This window comes from Cololabis saira, chromosome 21, assembly GCF_033807715.1.
Source record: "Cololabis saira isolate AMF1-May2022 chromosome 21, fColSai1.1, whole genome shotgun sequence".
Lineage (NCBI taxonomy): Eukaryota > Metazoa > Chordata > Actinopteri > Beloniformes > Belonidae > Cololabis > Cololabis saira.
The window spans coordinates 24,826,442-24,845,540 of record NC_084607.1 but is presented as its reverse complement, the minus strand read 5'-3'; the positions used below and the strand labels follow the sequence as shown (position 1 = coordinate 24,845,540).

Here is a 19,099-nt window from a genome sequence, read left to right as displayed (position 1 = left end):
CTACCAATAAAAACATATATATATAAAAAAAAAAAAAAAAAAGAATCACATAAGATAAACCGAAACTCCACTGAGACAATAACAGAAGGGGCCCAAGAGGGAAGGATTTGTGTACTTGCTTTCCTGCTTTGTCCCCCTCCCACCACTCTTATCTGAGCTATTTTTAACTGAGCCTTTGTGTTTTTAAGTGGAGCTAATCAGCAAAACTGGATAGTCACACATATTTAAAGACAAATCGGTGATTCACCATGCAGACATCAACAAACATTAGTGTGATCTCTGGCAAAAAAATTACAAATGCAGACATTTGGGAAGTATTAAAAACACCCCTAATGCATTTACAGGTGTGGAGCAACTCCATACCACAATTTTTAATTTTCTTTTTCAATAAACATTTTTTCCAACTTGTATAACCTTACTTGTTTTTTAAAATGATTAAATTGAATAATTATTTTCTAAATAAAATACATTACCACTGTGTTTATACTGACAGGAAAAGTATTACACTGTTTAACAAAGGAATAGACGGGATATACCATTATTATCAAAAATGTATGTGAAGATTGGTTTTAACTTGACATTCCTATACATAAGGATATGTTCAATCTCTGTGTTAATGTGAGGATCCAATATTACGGACACGTAGAGTCTCTTCGGGTTTCGTTTCCCACAGAACTGTGCAAAATTTAGCTTGTAAACTAAAGTATGGGGAAAGTCAGTCTCAAATGAGCACCAATTACACTTCCACAAACAGAAGGGTGGCTTTAAAAAACAGAGAACTTTAAGCTACTTTTAAATCTTCTAGCCAAACGGCATCAGAGCTTTGGCACAATGGATTACTAGATCCCACAAAAAGCTCTTTAAAACAAGCACATAGAGGAAGTAAAGGGAGAACAGTGAGTGGGCTGTGAGCTTTCTGCCTTTTTAAAGCAACATGGCAGAATGCGGACTCACTCGCCTCACACCGCTGGCATGCCGACAGCCTGGAGACGGTGGGAACAGAAGAAAAACTGTGGCAGGAACAGGAGCCAGATGACACACTGCCAATACGCCAGCTGCCAACCAATACAGTAGAGTCAGCTACTGATCACCAACTAAACTCTCTCACAGTACCATAAGAGGCATTGTGGAACAATTAATTAAAGAGCTAACTTCTTATAAGGAGTTTACATGCAGAATTATCCTGTTCTTCAAATCAACAAACCTGAGCCTCTGTAATATAGGTTGAAAAAGGTGCTGAAGAAACCTGGTCTCTTAGCAACATCAGGGTTCTGAGCTCAAACTGTTCATAGCACAAACCTGAGACACAGAAGTGCTGGTGTGACACATTCACACATGAATTAACCACTATGAAGTCCAGACCGTAATCTCTTTGTGTAACTTTGGGATACACTGGAGAGGACATCAAACACAGCTCTGTTGCTTACATTGTCAGTAAAGGTCATGGAGAAAAATTAATGCAACTCTGCACGAAAATATGTACTGTGACATTTCATAATCTTATTTGGCAGTGTATAAGACAATAATTGACAGCAGTACTGTCTCAATAATACTCATTAGCATTAACGTGCTGATGATTGTTTTAATTCGTTGAAACGTCCGTCCTGATTTGTCCTCAGACACAAAATGAAGCACTAACCAGACAGTGTGGACTGCTTATGATTAAGATCTTTTGTTTTAAAAATTAAAACACTGACTGCAAATTAGGAACCAAAAAAATACAGATGTTATAGGACTGCTAAGCCTTGTACCAACTAAGATTCAAACTCTAGTCTTTAGTCACCAAAGGAAATGTTCTTGTACAAAACCCAAGCATGCAGCATTGCCCAAACTTTTCCTTATCACTTGCTTCCACGGCGTTTAATTAAGACCGTCAAGTCAAAAATGTATTGATTCAAAGTCGAGCAAAGCAGCCTCTTTTACTTTTCAATTAAAAGCGGAGTGAAATCATATCAGCGTCACCATCTGCTGAAGTGGGAATGAGCAGCAGCTACTGAGTTCTGCAGGAGATGGCGGGTACCAGAGGGGATATGAGGATGACAGTTGTCTTCTTCCATTTTATTCACTTTTATGCACAAGGGATTTAATAAAAATGCATATGAATATATTCACATGTGCACAGCAAGCCACTGATTAGAGCAGATCCAAGATAATGCAGTGATTGCTGAGCGTGAAGGAACTGCTCATCATAAGTGATGACTAATAATATTCATTATTGATATTGATTCTGTATCTGTTAGTACGCAAACTCCTCAGGCTGACACATGCAGACATCTTTCCAACACGTTGAATTTAAGGCTGACATTTACATTCAGAGGCACTGTCACAAATATGAAGCCATAACTTACAGGAAGGAGGTGGTTAGGGGTGGTTAGGAAATCTGATGTTGTGAAAAATGTCTCATTTTGGTCTAGCTTCTTATAACTGCACATCCTCATAATTCCTACCAACAGATATGTCCAAGACACTGGTCAATGAGCCCTATGAAGCATTGAGATACTAGGTGTACACATCTTTCAGTCCCAGTAGAGCCGCAGCCGACCACAAAACCTGACATATTTCTTTGCATCTTTGCTGGGGCAAGTTTGAGCCTGAATGTATCTGATAGGGAAACCGCAAGCCTGAGGGTTTACTCTGCAGACAGTTAACTTAAGGGGAAAAGAAGAAAAGAAAGTATCTCTGGAGCATGATCGGTCACATAGCACATTACTTCAACAACACATTTAAAGGAAGCGAGCTCCCTGCACTTCGATTAGGTTTTCCTCAGTTACATCGATTGCATGGACAGGTGCCAGACACCTAGGACTTAGAGCTCACTAATTAGCTCATGGTTTAAACTAAAGTGATCCACAACAAATAATCCCCCTAGATATATACGCGGGAGGCTGCTGTCCATGGGACACTGATCCTTCTTTTCCCTTCACTGTGGCAAAGGTCACACTTCTCTTCCTCACAGGAGCCACCGTGCAAACCCTGAGGACACGGATCCCCCACCTGTCCTCACATTAGATACTCAGCCTGCATTCTTTCAACCTGTATTCCAGGGGTGACATCTGTTGGCAGCTCAGCTCAGCTAATTCACAAGGAGAAAAGGATTATCTCCTGCCTGCAGGTAGAGCGGTCCAGGTGTGCAGGGAGGATCCAGACAGAAGACGTGGGTTATGTTAAATACTTTCAGTGGTTTGTGGCGAGGAAACTTGTTGCCCAACTACACTTTTTGGTGTTGAGAAATGTCTCCTGTGAATTTAAAGCTAAATGCCAAAGGCAGAAACTTCAGACATATTTGCAAATGTCAATTGGTGGATATAGAGTCTAGACAATTAAATGATAGAAAGAATAAAAGCAGAGCTGCTTACTGACAAACAGCTCGCTATCAATAACTCTGTATCACTTTAAAACCGTTTTAAAAAAGCAATAAGAGCTGCATTCCTTCATAAATCATTTCCTCTTAGAGTAGGGCGGTTTGGTATGTTGGTTTCAAGGCGTTTTATAAATGCAAGCGACTCCAAATGAAATAATATTAGTTTCAAACGCCTCTGTTTGGACCAGTGATGTGACCATCCTCCCAGTCCCCTGATCATGCTGCTGCTCTCACACACACGGGTGTGTCCGTCTCGGGTGCAGTCATTACTCACACACAGGGGCTTTGTCTTTTGCTCTAACATTTGTTTTTGTTGTTTTTTCTCCCTTCAGCGCGGCTAACGCCTGCTAGCCGTCCAGCACTATAATACACGCGGAGCTAGGCTAAGCGCTAGCGGCGAGTCCTCCAGCCAAACGCGGAGAACCGCTGTCACGTCCACAAATACCCGGCGGGAGGACGTCTTACCTCGGCCTCGCCTTCCTCCAGGCTTCTCAAGCTCCACACCACCAGCCCCTGGACCAGGAGGATGGTTAATGCGGCGGCAATCGCGAGTTTGTAGCGCCGGAGCAGCTTCTGCACTCGGACGCTGGCCGCCATCTTTCCCACTCCGCTGCTCGGGAGCGCGCAGGGCTCAGTGCGCGTCCACGCGGGGGCGCTGTGACTGCCCGTCCTCAGGTGACTGAAGCGTAATTATGGTTCCGCGTTACATCGACGCAGAGCCTACGGCGTAGGGGACGCGGCGACGCGCACCATACGCTGTAGGCTCTGCGTCGGTGTAACGCGGAACCATAAATCAGAATTCAGGCTGAGCTCAAAACCATCCTCCATCGCGTTATGTTAAAGGGGACCTATTATGGAATTTAATGTATATTTTAAACAGGCCTTGAATGTCTTAAAAACAATCTAAAGCTTGTTTTTTTTCTACATAAAACAACACAGTTTCAAACATTTGATTTGCTCTCACTGACACATCTTAGATCAGATAAACAATCAATTCTCGTTTTACCTCTTCTTCCCAAAAGACAAAGATCTCATGCAGACAAACCAATAAAACTGTTTTGGTTTCATTTTTTTATAATTACAGAGGAACTTATTGCTTTCACATAATCAAAGATGAATCAGCATAATACTGCTGTCATTATGACAGTCGCATTACATTACTGCAAACAAAGCACTTTAAACCACTGGACTTTAACTGTTTTTATATCCTTTTTTTTGACTGAGCGTTTTTCTTTCTATGTTTTTTTATGTAATTTATTTATTATTCGTCTGTCCTGTTTATTTTTGTTCTGTGTCATGCTGCTGTGACAAATCTTACCTCACCTCACCTACCCTCACCTCACCTCACCTTACCTTACCTTACCTTACCTTACCTTACCTTACCTTACCTTACCTTACCTTACCTTACCTTACCTTACCTTACCTTACCTTACCTTACCTTACCTTACCTTACCTTACCTTACCTTACCTTACCTTACCATAATCTTATAATTTATTCACACATATATTTTATGTTGAACCTAAATTGTTTTTATAAACTATACATCAAAAACATAGATCAGGACAATTGTATGGTTTCTTGTTTCTTTTTGAAATTTTATTTTTGTCTCTGGTGCGGCAATTTTTTGATTTGTTTTTCAGTGTAATACATCTTTTGTAATAATTTAAAACAATCAATAACTTTGAATATCCATCAATTCACTAATGTATTCTTATTCCTCTTTAGGGTCACATGGATCTGCTAGAGCCTGCGCCAGCTCTCTTCAGGTGAAATGCAGGGGCTTAACCCGGAGAGGCTGCAGGTCAAGCAGGGGCACATACAGAAAAACAACCACATACATTAAAAATCACTTCTATGGGCAATTAAGAATCACCAATAAACCTAATACGTGTTTGAACTGTGAGTGTAAGCTGGACTAGCCCAAGAAAACCCACAGGGAAAACATGTAAACTCCACAAAGTCCCCGTCCTGGAGTTGAACCACAAACCTTTTAGCTGTAAGGCAACAGTGGCTTGTTATCAGACAAGTTCATACATTCACTGATACAAATATTGTGCTTGATCTACTTAAAAAAAATAAGTCAACTTTTTGCATGAGATTATTATGTAGATCAAGAAAGACTAGTTTTTGTATAAAATACTTAAGTTTATTTATGTAAATAATACATTTAGCCTACAGTCAACTTAATTGTGTTAAGTTTACTTTATTTATCAAATTAATTTGACTTTAAAAAGAAAAAAAAGAAGAAAAAGGGGAAAAAAAGGAAGAAAAAAACAAAAACAAAACAAAAAAAAGAAAAAAAAGACAAAAAAATTGAAAAAAAGAAAAATTAAGTTGACTTTACTTGCAAATTAATTTTGTACATACTAAAAATTGAGTAGTTTATAGTCTTTCTGTATCTACATAAAAATCTCATGCGAAAAAGTCGCCTTAATTTTTTTCAAAGTAGATCAAGCAAGATATTTTTTACTGTTGTGTTCTACATAAAACAAATAAAGTATGTTTCATCTAAACATTGGTCAATCTGCCCAATAGATTAAAATTGTAAAAGGAAAGGTAAATACAACAAGATCATTGCTTGTTGTTTGTGTGTAAATGAAAAGATTGCCTGGGATTACAGAAATACTGCTTGTTAAGGAAAAAATGCACAATGTTTGTTGAACAAATGCAGATTAAGTTCAAAACTAGATGTATTCATGTGAAGCAACAAACTTCATTTTTAATTGTTAATATCACAGATTTAAATATGTTATATTTACATTTATTTTTTTCAATGTAGGTCCCTACGCTTCCAAAGAGAGAGGGCATAAACCACATATTTAAAAGGCATATTTTAGAGTTTTGAGAGAGAGAGCTACCAGTGTCTCGACATGAATATGTCCCAATACATGGTAATATATTCCCTCAATTATGAATAATCCTGTTTAAACTGTGTGAGGAAGAGAGCTGACAGTTTAAGTGATGTTTTTTCATAGTGTCCATCCATGAATACTAATGCTACAATTTGCCTCTTTGTCTGTATTGAAATCCTCTCAGGATGGGACCCCTGGTCTCCCGGGTAACGGGACTCCGGCTTAGGCATCTCACTTAATTTACTAGTCTGGATACCATTAATTACATTGCGGAAGAAGTCGCTGAGTAACATATCTTTTTTTCCACATTACAATAAGGCAGATGCGGCTGTTTTATTAGCCGTGTCTACGGAGGCAGTAAATGGATAAACAAATAAACAAACAAATAGTAAAAATAATAACAATCCTTATCATTTTTTTTTATGAAACTTTATTTCAATTCCAGAAAATACAATAACATCAAAATAAATGGTAGGCATCACTCAATAATATAAAAAAACAAACATACATAGGCATCATTATAGTCCAAAAAATATAAAATTGTTCTCTTCACAAAAAAAGCTACAATAAAGTGCAAGTAGTTCTTGACATTAACAATTACACTAAATAATAAAAGGAAGGCAATACATTCAGATATCCGCAAAAAATTATTTCATGAGGTTGACAGTGGTATTACATTTTTTGTTATTAACCAATTGTATTGTCTCAAAATATATTTTGAAATCAACTTTAAAGGGAACTGGATGGACAGGATTTGGAGAATTTTGCCTTATGAATGTGAAATTTACAACAAGAATCATTAAGTTGACCAGTTGTTGAATTTTGTAATTTTGGTTTTTGTAATATAGTAAGATATCTTTAGCTTCTAATTTAATTACATTATTAGTTTGTACGTCAAAAACGATCCTTGTCAATTAACCTTAAGTATGAGTCGGCCGGTGACGTCACGCGCCCCGCAGATGGCGTCAAGCCTGATTTATGGTTCCGCGTTAAATCGACGCAGAGTTACGACGTAGATTACGGCGCACCCTACGCCGTAGGCTCTGCGTTGGTGTAACGCGGAACCATAAATCATGCTTTAGAGCGCCTTCACGTGGCCTGTCCTGCGTGTTTGGAGAGGAGAGTTGAGATGCGTCCTCTCCTCCAGAGCGCATGTGGGCTGTCAGCATGTCCCACACCGAGCAGATGATGAAGAGGAGCGACGCTAGAGCTGCAGATGGTCTCTTCTCTTCCTGATATGAGAGCCGTCGTGTTGAGGTCGATGAGTTTAGGAGGATTTCTGAAGGGAACCTTTAAAGTTCACACGGAGGAAATGTCCACAACTGCAGGTCCAACAACCCCCTCATTACAGCTGACATCGGACCAACTCATAGTCGTCGCTGCATCCTGTAAGTAAACCGTTATAATCCGCTTTTGTTAACCACTTATTTCATAAATCTGAAGACGTTAAATATTTTGGTAAGGTTTTGCTGTCAGTATTTATTACTAATATTGTGTGGCTTCGGTGAGATCTATTTAGGCTGACATGTTTTTCATGTTTCCATTAAGCTTCAGCATAGCTTTGAAAATGAGAAAATAAAGTTTGACTTTCTTGACATAAAGGAGGGAAATTCTTCCTGAAAACATTCAAATTTTTTTTGAAAAAGGTTGAATGAGAAAGCTGATCACAGAGAACAAAAAAATTATAGTTCTTTTAAAAATATAACTAAGTTGTTTCATACAAATGAACTTTGTGAACATTCATCAGGTTATAAACTGTGATTGCACTTGTCTGCTTCTTTCAAACAGTTTCTGTTCTGGTGTTCTTTGTGGTCTTTGTGGTGTTGCTGTCCATCGTTTACCGCAAGGATCTTCAGTGTTGCAAACACCACTCTTATCAGGAGCCCCGTGCAGATATGGTGAGCTGTTGGACAAAAAAACAACATGTTTTTAAAGTGGTCTGTACATTCAGTTCTGCAGCACCGCAGTTGAGAGGTTTGTGTGAACCCGGGCAGCACCATTCAGAGTTGTCAGACTGAACTTGCATGGCCATGGTAGAGGGACTTGAATAAACTTGCTATCATTGTGATGCAATGCACTTGCCTCAGTTTAAATTAGCTGGCTCTCGGAAAATATCTCCCAGTGCCACAATAACTCTAATGGAATTGGATAGAATTAGCCACGCATACTGATGTGAGTTCAGCACCGTTGTAATTAAGTCGAGCAGATCCCACTTTTCCTTCAACATTGGCACTGCACGTGAAAAAGCACTAGACTAATCTTTTATATCTTCACAGTGTGTGCTTATGTGTGACATTATTAATCAGATTTTTTCAATTTTCACACTTCTAACATCCCATATCTTTCAATCTAGTGCAGATAACTGCATGAATATCTCTAAAGCTGTAGGAGGTGGTACAGGATGAGGTGAAGAGGAAATGTAAACGGTCTAAAGATGTTAACTATTTATTGACTGTCAGTTGCCTCGGCTTCCTTTTCCTGCCTTGGTTCTCTCCTCCATTGCTGCCTGGGGTGGGGTATGAGCGTTATCTATGTGCTGCAGAGACCAAACTCGTACCCCCTTCTTCAACAGACAGGAAACTGTAGTCTTTGGATGGAAAACTACTGTTGTCCTATTTAAGGAGTCAACAGACCCTTTCCTTGCTACAACCTGGCCATGCAATAATTATAGTTTTGTTTTTACTTTTGTGTACCGGTACTTACTTACTCTCATACTTTCATTCAGATGCAGAAATGCTTTTATAGTTGTAAGTATAAGTGGATGTAAGTTCACTCTGGGTGGGAGATATAAACTGACTTTCTTTTATTGTGTTTCAGTGGGAGTTTTCACATCTTCAACTTCATAGTAGCATACCTTTCCCTGCTTCAGTTTGCTCCATGAATAGAGGACAGACCCCACCATGGGTGTTGGGGACACAAGAGGAACAATAGATCTCCTTTAGGTTGCGATGGTGGAAGAAAAAAAAAAAAGCGCGCCGCCGCTGGGATCCTCCCCCGACTTCAACACTGATTTTACACGGTTGTGCTTTTTCACACTGGCTGAATCAATGGCAGGCGACAAAAGGACAACCCTCCTTTTCTTTTTCTCTTTCCTGAGGACGTTCTTTTGCCTCTTTAAAGTACTAACCAGTGAGGGAAATGTGACCTTTGCCATCACCTTTTTTGGGCTGTCTATCTTTCTCTACAACGTCGTGAGGGGTTATGGCAAAGGTCGTCATTCTAAGTGCGAGTGATGTCATCGTTTCATCTGGCCTGGGAAAATTATAGATCTTTTTTTAATACCAGCCTTTTTTGTTTGTTTCAGTGCATGCTGCATTGCAAAAGTCAAAAGAAATGTCTTTAGTGTTAGCGGCAACTGCTCCCAACAACTCTTCCCCTCATGCTGGATTTAGTCTTAATCGAGCAACAAATTGACTTTGTTGTTATCCCCTCCCAAATGACAGACAATGCTGTAATGTGTACTGGAGTGTGCTCGTTAACAGGTACCTGCTGCTGTTACAAGGGGAACAGTGAGATGTTGAAAAGACCTCTCTGTGCCGGTTGTTGCTCAGGGACCCTGATGACACAGTAGGACATCTCATTGTTCTCCTCACAAAGGAGTTTCATTTAGACCCTGGGCAATTAACTGGTTTTACTGGCAGCCTTTTTTTTTTTTTTTTAGGATCCCTTCACCTAATACAGTGAGACTTGACAGGTCTTGTTTTTAAGGGAGGGTGAGAAAGGGAAGGAGGCCCAGATATCAGAGGGTGGCCGCCTTCTTGATCAGATAATTTATGGTGCTGTGAAACTAACCTCTGTCTTCAGAGATTAAACAAGGCATGACAATTGGTCAATTAGGTTAAAATTAATGGATCTTTGACTGATTGTAGATGGAGAAACAAAAGCATCTTGTGTTTAAATATAAAACCGACAAGTTTTTGTGCAACAAAAAATAAATCATAAACATGTGATTCACCACAGCTGCATCGTTGTATATGTGTGTGTATATATATATATATATATATATATATATTTTTTTTATTTTATTTTTATTTTTTCCTCACAGGATGTTCCTCCTCAGTACTACAGCAGCAGGCAGACCCTAGTGGGCTCCCCTTGTTTGGACCAGAGTCATATCATTGATGACAGCAGCACCCAGGTGAGAGAAAATCCAGCAATGCACTGCCAGCATCTGCAAGGCAGACAAAGCATCGGCCTTGTGTATGCTGTGTGTACACCTTTGCACAAATGCATAGTTTATAACTCACAGAACACTGAGAAGACAGAAAAGCCCTCACCATAAGTGATCAGTTCTGACTGCAGCTTGGTAGGTTTCTGTCCAGAATTGCTATTGTGGGGTTTATTTGGACCAATGGCTATCGTCAGTAAGTGAAAGTGTCTGTTCTCTGTGCCTCAGCAGGCAGGTGAGCTGTTCTACGTCGGCCAGCCCTCCAGCTACAGCCTGCCCACGCTGGAGGCCCCCCTGCCGAGGCTCCCCTCCTACGAGAGTGTCCGAAAGAAGGACCGCCAGAGGCAGATCCACATGATGATCGCAGACCGCTTTGGCCTCAATGGGCCCATTGTGACTGAGGTAGGATAAATCAGGATTAAAGACTGTGTCACAGTAATAGAAACCGACGCGAATGCTTCTACAATGCAGCATTTCAGTCGTTATCACACTTGTGAGAAATGGGTTTTTACTTCTATTAAAGTTTCAAGTAAGTCTAAAAGAATGCTGAAACTCCAGTAAAGGCCGCGTATTGTCTGTAGTTTAACAGTGAATGGAGATGATAATTGACAAAGTCTGTCTATTATTAATTTGATCCAATACAATGTTGTAACAAGAGCTTGTTCAAAGATTAGACTGCATTCAGAGAGCGCTGAACTGAATGCACTATCAGCTCATCTAATGCTTACTTCCCGCATTGTGCTGGCTGCAACTTTTCCAGGTTCTGCCATGTTGATCTTTCGCTGAGCTTTTGGTTCACACAACGCTTGAGTAAACAAAGTAATGAGAAAAAGGCACAACAAACATAATTAAAGCCTGCATCCATGAGTGCCAACAGGGCAAAGAATGCAGCTTTGTCCTTCTGCCGTTGTCTGTTTTTTGCTTCTTTGACCTCCTCGCCTCCTTTTTCTTAATCAAAGCCACCCTAACATGACACACAAGCACATGTGACGACATTGATAAAGCGTACTATCCAGCCATCACATTACTAGTCAATGAAAACAACACCAGCTTAGATATTGGCCACTTAATTTCCCCATCTGTGCCCCAGTCTGAGCCAGGAGGGTAGTAAAACATTTCAGTCTGGTGCATGTGGGTGGTGTGGGTATGGCACAGAGGGCTGAATTGTGCGGTTGCTTCTGTCGCTTGAGGGTCCCTATGCAATTAAAAGATAAGAGCTCAGTCAGGGAGTGTGAATCCTCTCAATTTGATCAGAAAGATAGTGAAGAGAAACACGTTCCAGCCAAATGAAGTGGGAACGGTGATCGGTAATGTAAATACAAACATGTACCATTCATTCCTGCATCCAAGTTCCTTCCAGGTATCGAAGAAAAATTATTGGCTTAATTAACCTGTTAAAGCATGTACATTTGGTCATTCAGATATTGGCTATGTTCATTTCATGCCATGTTTCCATTGCTTACACTACTACTACTACTACCGTCATTTAGCAGACGCTTTTATCCTAAGCGACTTACATCTGAGAGAACAAAACAAGCACAAAATCACATAGGAGGGTACGGCTGAATAAGTGCTGGTCAGACTGCTGTGAGTCCAGTTGGACACGGGTGCTGCCATGCCAGTGCTAGAACATATATATATATATATTTTTTCCCCCTTTATATAAGAAGGCTACGTCTTAAAGTATACACACTTCTATTACGGCGGTCCATTTATTATCGAATCTCCTTACTGTCTGACGTGAAACACCCCAAAAGTTATTTGCCTCTGCCGGGCTAGCTTTGAATGCTAACACAATGGAAATAAACAGCAGGCACTGAAAAACAAGCTCTCTCTCAGGTATTTGAAAATGTTAAAAAAGATAGCACAAGTTATAAATGTAGACTTTCATATACATCATAACAATAATTCCTCACATCATCAATACATTGGTGGTAGGAATGTTAGCCTTGTTAGCACTACCATCAAGCCAACCTGCTATAGCATCTCTTACATGACAACACCTGGGGGACATGTGCGGATTGATAGATGGGGAGTTAAAATTAGGCTATTATGCTGGTGGTTCCGTTCTGTCACGCCTTCTGTCAGGCTGGTATGGTGAGGACCCAGACGCAGGAGAGAGAGAGTGGGAGGCCGGAGTTAAAAAAAAAAAAAAATGTATTAACAAAAGGCCAAGAACCAAAAACAAAGCACTGCTTAGCAGGATCAAAACTCACAGGAACAGGGATCAAGAGCAAATGGAGCACATGGAGGGAAGCACAGTACGGAACCACCAGGAGCAAGGGAATGACAAGACCAGAAATACACAGGGGATGACGAGACACAGGTGCAGACAATCAGGGCAGATGGGACACAGGCGGGGCAAAACAGAAACTCAAAGACTGGGGTGGGGGGTGGGGGGGGGGGGGGGGGGGGGGGGGGGGGGGAAGTGTCAAACCCTGACAGTACCCCCCCCGCCCCTCAAGGGACAGATCCCAGATGTCCCTCACGACATATCACCCAGGGCGGGTGGAGGGGGCCTGGAGGAGGGCCCAGGCCAACCCACGGCCAAAGTTCCGGGGCCCGACCTAGGGACTGGGCAGACCGGCGAGACCACTCCGGGGGGCGTCCCCGAGGCTTAGGTCTGGGTCTTGTCGTGGGGTCTTGACGACTTGGCGGGGGGCCTGTGGGGCTTGGCATGGGACTTGGCGGGGAAACTTGACTTGGCGGGGGACTCAGGATACGAGGAGCCGGCTGGGGGGGAGCCCGTGTCCGGGGCGCAGGGGAACCGCAGGCTGCGGGGGGTCTGGGACCATCACCGGAGCAGGGGCTGATGCGTCCGGGACCACCGCCACCGACGCCCCCAAGACCACCGCCGGAACAGCGGCTAGCTGGGGCTGGCGTCGACGTCGCCCCAGAGCCTGGATGCTCCGGGGCCCACCTAGAGCCAGGCGTGTTCCCCTGAAGGGTGAATCGGGTTCCTGCCAACAGGGCCTTGTTTTTCTGGCTTCCTGGAGGAAGAATTTCCACCAGTCCAGAGTCTCTCCTGCTGGGTCCATGCTGGTGGTTCCGTTCTGTCACGCCTTCTGTCAGGCTGGTATGGTGAGGACCCAGATGCAGGAGAGGGAGTGGGAGGCCGGAGTTCTCAAAAAACAAGGATTTATTAACAAAAGGGCAAGAACCAAAAACAAAGCGCTGCTAAGCAGGATCAAAACTCACAGGAACAAGGATCAAAAAACTGGAGTACATGGAGGGAAGCACAGTACGGAACCACCAGGAGCAAGAGAATGACAAGACCAGGGGCCTTATGTACTAAGAGTGCGGCGCACAAAAAACGTGCGTACGCCACTTTCAACGCTCACGGTCGGATGTACAAAGAATGACGTGAACGTAGAAAGCTGCGGTCCGGCACTCACACATCAAGGCTGGTTCACGCACTTTTCTGAGGTTCTGTCCGTTGGCGACACTCACTGGTGATCCAGTGAAGTGCAGAATATGAGGAAACGTAACGTCAACAATAAATCCACGACCACGTGAAGGACACGACAGTCCCGACATCATCAGATAAATTACACAAGAATGGAGCTGCAAAAATCTCACAATCAACCACATGATCTGAACAAACAACTAAAGGAGCTCAACGTTGGAACCTGCACATCCTGATGGTGGAGCTTTGGCTCCGTTATAACGGAGCCAAAGCTCTATAGAGGAACCTGCTGATGTATCAGATCACACCGACCTGCTGGTCCAGGACTAAGACTGGACCATGAGCTGGTTTAGGTACCAAGAGGATCCTCCTGGATCTCTGCCCTGAACTGGACCAGCTGCTCCGGTTCAGACCAACATGATGCTTTCAGCTGGAGCTGCTGACAGGTCGGACATCTGTCTGTCGTCATGACGACCGTATGGTGGGAGGACTAATGGAGATAAAAGCCAGATCCTAAACATCCCATAACTGTGTCTGGACAGAAATACATTAAAATTAATTTTGCAGCAAAACCCGGTTCTTTAAAGTTGTCTTTAAAAAAAAATGTGTCACGGAAAGGTGATGATGTGCATGTGTGAACTGATGTGATTCAGCAATGATTAAATACGTTTTTATTGAATGTTTAGGCAACTTTCAGAGTCTGATATGGGGTCGGCTGCAGGTTCTGCAGGATCCAGAAAGTGTTTCTCCGGTGTTGTGCCAAAGTGATTGCCTGCCAGAATCTGATTTCTTCTGATTTGTGGCCGCGGGAGCGCGCACAGCAGCCCGTTGAGCGAGAGCGCTAAAACGTCAGAGTTTCAGATTATGAAACTCAAGAATGAGATCAAGTCATATTTAGGCAGAAACAACTTTTCATTAACTGTATTTATCCTTCAATCAATATTTGGCAGGTAAAAAGACCAATTTTCAGGGGAGAAATCAGTTTCTGGCACTTTTTGGCACGACACCGCGGGATCTAGACCGGTCTCTCCTCCTGCGGATGCAACACTCCGAGTTACAGCAATTTTGCTCTTTATTTTTCACGTTTGCACCTTGATAATCCCGTCGGCACAAATTGTCTTTATTTCTACAGCGGAGGAATCAGATCGTAATGCTTCATGTTTTAAATATAAATTCATGTTATTCACATTGTTATAGCCTACTTAGAGATGATCGCGGACATCCACAATATGTAAGACTAAATAAACGTGTACATTGGTCTTAATCCGTTAGTATATAATATGCAGGCCAATAAAGCTGAACGAGGAGCCGTTTTTCATCCACCAAAAATTCTGGTGTCTGTTCTTAAATTACAAACAAGAAAAGCAGAGTGTAGCCTAATGATGCACTAACGCTGCCCATAAACATTAACAAACCCGTACGATCATAATAAAACCAAAACGCTTCACGGAACCCAACGCAAAGCAAAGAACAGCATAATGTAGGTGTCAAACTGAATCCCAGAAGGGCCGGTGTCCTGCATGTTTTAGATGTTTCCCTGCTTTAACACACCTGATTCTAATTAATCATCGTCACCAACTTGTCATCGAAAGTCTGGATAGTTCTGTTGATGACACAGTCACTTGTATCATGGTGCAATGAAGCAGGGAAACATCTAAAACCTGCAGGGACACCGGCCCTAGGACTGGAGTCTGACACCAACTGAAATCGGAAGAAATGCTCCAAAATGAATTATTTATTCCAGCTCAGAGCCGATTTTTTTTTTATTATTATTATTTTGTTTTACCTGTTTTTGCACATTTCTTGTTAGGATGAGCAGTTTTTAATTGATAATTATCTTCATTATCATATTCAAACATATATTTGAGGGAGGAGACAGGGCGGAGTGTTGTGCTCCCGCATGTGCGCTCAAATCCACGCTGATTGTGATGTACAGAGAAACCTGCGTGGATTTGGGCGTAAGCACAGTTTTGTACATCGGAATTTTTGCGTTCATGTGGATTCCACGCACGGTTTCACGTTGAAATCCACGCACTCTTAGTACATGAGGCCCCAGATATACACAGGGGATAACGAGACACAACGAGACACAGGTGCAGACAATCAGGGCAGATGAGACACAGGCGGGGCAAACAGAAACTCAAAGACTGGGGGGGAAGTGTCAAACCCTGACAATTATGATATTAAATAAGGGAACCAGAGTGCCCAAGCTACATTTTTTACTTGCATGAAATAGATTCAATACCACATCAACAGTGGGTGCAGCAACAATCCTAAAAATTCATATCAACCTCTCAGCTTGTTCGAGCTTTCTGGCAAACTTCTCACTTGTGAAGTTTTTGTTGCACTTATCTTTTCCTTTATGTTCTTTTGCCATCTCTATTCCCTCTTGTTTGCTATGCATTGTGTGTCTGTGGGTGTTACTGTACACTAGGCAGAGAGACTGCACCTCTCTGTTCTTGCTTTAATCTGTTGGATTTCCCTGAAAAGCAGATCTTTTACACTTTAGATCTGTAAAAGCTGAAGTTGTTATGAAAACATTACCATTTCTGACGTGGAAAACTTTTGTGATTTGCTATGTAAAAGGTCTGTGGTGCTCATTCAGGCATGTCACCAAAATGAACAGCTGCCGTCAAATTAATGGAGATTCAGATTAAATACCCCCACGCAAATTGGAAAATGGTCCCCTTAAGTCTTTATAGGGCACTAATGAATTTCATTGCAGACACCATTGAGGACAACAGAAACTTGCAGTCAATCATTATCTCGAAAAATATGTTTTCTGTGGGCTATGTGCTCAAAATTAAGTTTGTGCTGCCAAAATAAGTTTGCACATGAGGGTCTTTTACACATTCTGATAACATTTATGTTGTATAGACCCCACTACGTCTGCATTCCTGCATATGCACATTAGGGATGGGCGGTATGGACTAAAAAATGTATCACGATAATTTCTGGCATTTATCCCGATAACGATAAAAATGATGATAAAAAAAATACTAATTCAACTCCACCTTTGTAACTATAAACCTATCTCATCATCATTTCTTTCTTTCTTTTTCTTTCTTTCTGACTCATTTCTTTCTTTCAGGCTCATTTCTTTTTTTCTTTCAGGCTCACTTTCTTTCTTTCTTTCTTTCTTTCTTTCTTTCTTTCTTTCTTTCTTTCTTTCTTTCTTTCTTTCTTTCTTTCTTTCTTTCTTTCTTTCTTTCTTTCTTTCTTTCTTTCTTTCTTTCTTTCTTTCTTTCTTTCTTTCTTTCTTTCTTTCTTTCTTTCTTTCTTTTCTTTCTTTCTTTCTTTCTTTCAGGCTCATTTCTTTCTTTCTTTCTTTCTTTCTTTCTGGCTCATTTCTTTCTTTCTTTCTTTCTGGCTTTCTTTCTTTCTTTCTGGCTCATTTCTTTCTTTCTTTCAGGCTGATTTCTTTCTTTCTTTCTTTCTTTCTTGCTCATTTCTTTCTTTCTTTCTTTCAGGCTCATTTCTTTCTTTCTTTCTTTCTTTCTTTCTTTCTTTCTTTCTTTCTTTCTTTCTTTCTTTCTTTCTGGCTCATTTCTTTCTTTCTTTCAGGCTCATTTCTTTCTTTCTTTCTTTCAGGCTCATTTCTTTCTTTCTTTCTTTCTTTCTGGCTCATTTCTTTCTTTCTTTCTGGCTCATTTCTTTCTTTCTTTCTTTCTGGCTCATTTCTTTCTTTCTTTCATCTTCCTTCCTTCCTTCCTTCCTTCCTTCCTTCCTTCCTTCCTTCCTTCCTTCCTTCCTTCCTTCCTTCCTTCCTTCTTTCCTTTATCGTTTTTACCGCGAGATGGCAATTTCTTACCGTGGGGAATTTTTTTGACGGTATATCGTGAACGGTAAAATATCGCCCATTCCTAATGCACATGGACGTTGGGCTAAGATCCAAACCTGTCACTGTGATGCCACTATGAGCTTTGCAGATGAATGCTTTCTTGTATGAACTGTCTGCTGTTACATTGAGCGCCATTCTGAGCTTTACCGACCAAACATATGACTCTTGACTTGATAAAGGTTTGACCAGGTTTAGCAAGTGGGTTCCAGCTTAGCTGATGTGCATTTTGATGTTTTGAAATTGGCCAATGTTTAAAGAGACTTACCTTTAAGAGCTGAAAACCAAAATGTTGAATTGATAGCTATTATTTTTTGACAGTTACTCAACCTTCAGATTTTAAAGTGTGTCCCGTCTTTCTACAGCCTCCTCCAACATATGAAGAAAGTATTCGTCAGTCTCTAGAGCTGCCAAACAACTTCGTACCCTCCAGCTTGGACATCTTGCCTCCTCAGAGCTTTTAGACCTCTCTCTTCAAACTGACTCAACTCGTCAGCACGGATGCCAACAGCACAGTTCTGGTTGCTGCGGGATGCCGACGAATTCCTCAGTCTCTGTGATGATTGTGAGATAAACTTTATAGCCTTTGTTCAGATCATGATCACGGTCATCCTATTCAGATACCTCAAAACGTACTTGTTTTTTTATTTTTGCTGGGAGGTGACTAATGTTGATCATGAGCTGAGGAGCAACCAAAGAGGAGGAGCTGCATCACCTCCAGTGGAGTTCACAATAAAGACACGTTTGAATGTTAAAAACAAACCCTGGTGACGTTTACCGCACCACTACCATGCTGATGAGTTTGTAAAATGCTCATAAACTAAGGTGGCAGGAACATCTTGATGCAGGCAGGGTGGATGAATCTGCTGGACTGAAACATACCAAAAATATGATGATCATAGTGATGTTGATTATATTATGTTAATGAAGATTTGTTTGATAGTTTTTTTGTTTTGTTTTGTTGATCCTGAACTGGAAACCATTGTTTGTGAGGGATCTGTTTGATCAGGGGCTGCTGTAACAATGTTGAGTATGATATACAACCAGTAAACAGGAGACTAAAAATGGTGCTAAGACCTGCCATTCATGAAGTTAATGTAAGACATTTATCACATTTGTGGTTTTCTGTCTTATTATTTCTCTATATATTTTATTTGATCTCTTTTTGTTTTGACTCAAATGTATTTTAAGTAACCTACCCTGTGTATTTTTAGCCATGCTTGTCATATCTTTGACTGTATTTATTGAAGAAAAAGGACTGACTTCATGTTATTTCTCAGTGCCAACAAATGTAATAAATACTTTTATAACTTTGTTGATGGACTGATGTAATTACACAGCAACAGCCAGTAATGTATATTTAAAAGAGACAAAATGATTATTTTCTGAAACTGAAGAATGAGGTGTAATTCATGCAGTATGTTTGCACAATGTGCAGGTGTTGGTTGTAGACCGTCTAAAAACAGCTTTGTG

The 19,099-nt window shown here is 41.2% G+C and overlaps 2 protein-coding genes across 4 annotated transcripts in view; one reads left to right on the top strand and one right to left on the bottom strand.

Moving 5' to 3' along the window:
• xylt2 (xylosyltransferase II) overlaps positions 1-3,972 on the bottom strand; it is a 16,186-nt gene extending 12,214 nt beyond the window's left edge. The window contains exon 1 of the mRNA XM_061712806.1: positions 3,827-3,972. Within this exon, the coding sequence (XP_061568790.1) occupies positions 3,827-3,958 (132 nt within the window). The 5' untranslated portion in view covers positions 3,959-3,972. The remainder of the gene's footprint in view (positions 1-3,826) is intronic.
• On the top strand, positions 3,882-19,099 carry si:ch73-364h19.1 (uncharacterized). Of its 3 annotated transcripts, XM_061712808.1 has the most exons (7): positions 3,882-4,036; positions 5,088-5,128; positions 7,362-7,602; positions 8,003-8,112; positions 10,260-10,352; positions 10,611-10,784; positions 17,992-19,099. In XM_061712808.1, exons 3-7 carry the CDS (start codon positions 7,431-7,433, stop codon positions 18,088-18,090), a joined length of 648 nt encoding a protein of 215 aa, XP_061568792.1. In that variant the 5' UTR covers positions 3,882-4,036; positions 5,088-5,128; positions 7,362-7,430; the 3' UTR covers positions 18,091-19,099. The 3 variants fall into 3 exon arrangements, with proteins under 3 accessions (XP_061568792.1, XP_061568793.1, XP_061568791.1); XM_061712809.1 differs by lacking the exons at positions 3,882-4,036; positions 5,088-5,128 and having other exon boundaries at positions 7,291-7,602; positions 10,614-10,784; XM_061712807.1 differs by lacking the exons at positions 3,882-4,036; positions 5,088-5,128 and having other exon boundaries at positions 7,291-7,602.

Bases quoted from the DNA above. Each gene is read 5' to 3' on its own strand.
- si:ch73-364h19.1 (XM_061712808.1), top strand. From the start codon at position 7,431: ATGGTCTCTTCTCTTCCTGATATGAGAGCCGTCGTGTTGAGGTCGATG. The intron at 8,113-10,259 runs GTGAGCTGTTGG...TTTTCCTCACAG, and splicing joins AGGAGCCCCGTGCAGATATG to GATGTTCCTCCTCAGTACTA. The intron at 10,785-17,991 runs GTAGGATAAATC...GTCTTTCTACAG, and splicing joins ATGGGCCCATTGTGACTGAG to CCTCCTCCAACATATGAAGA.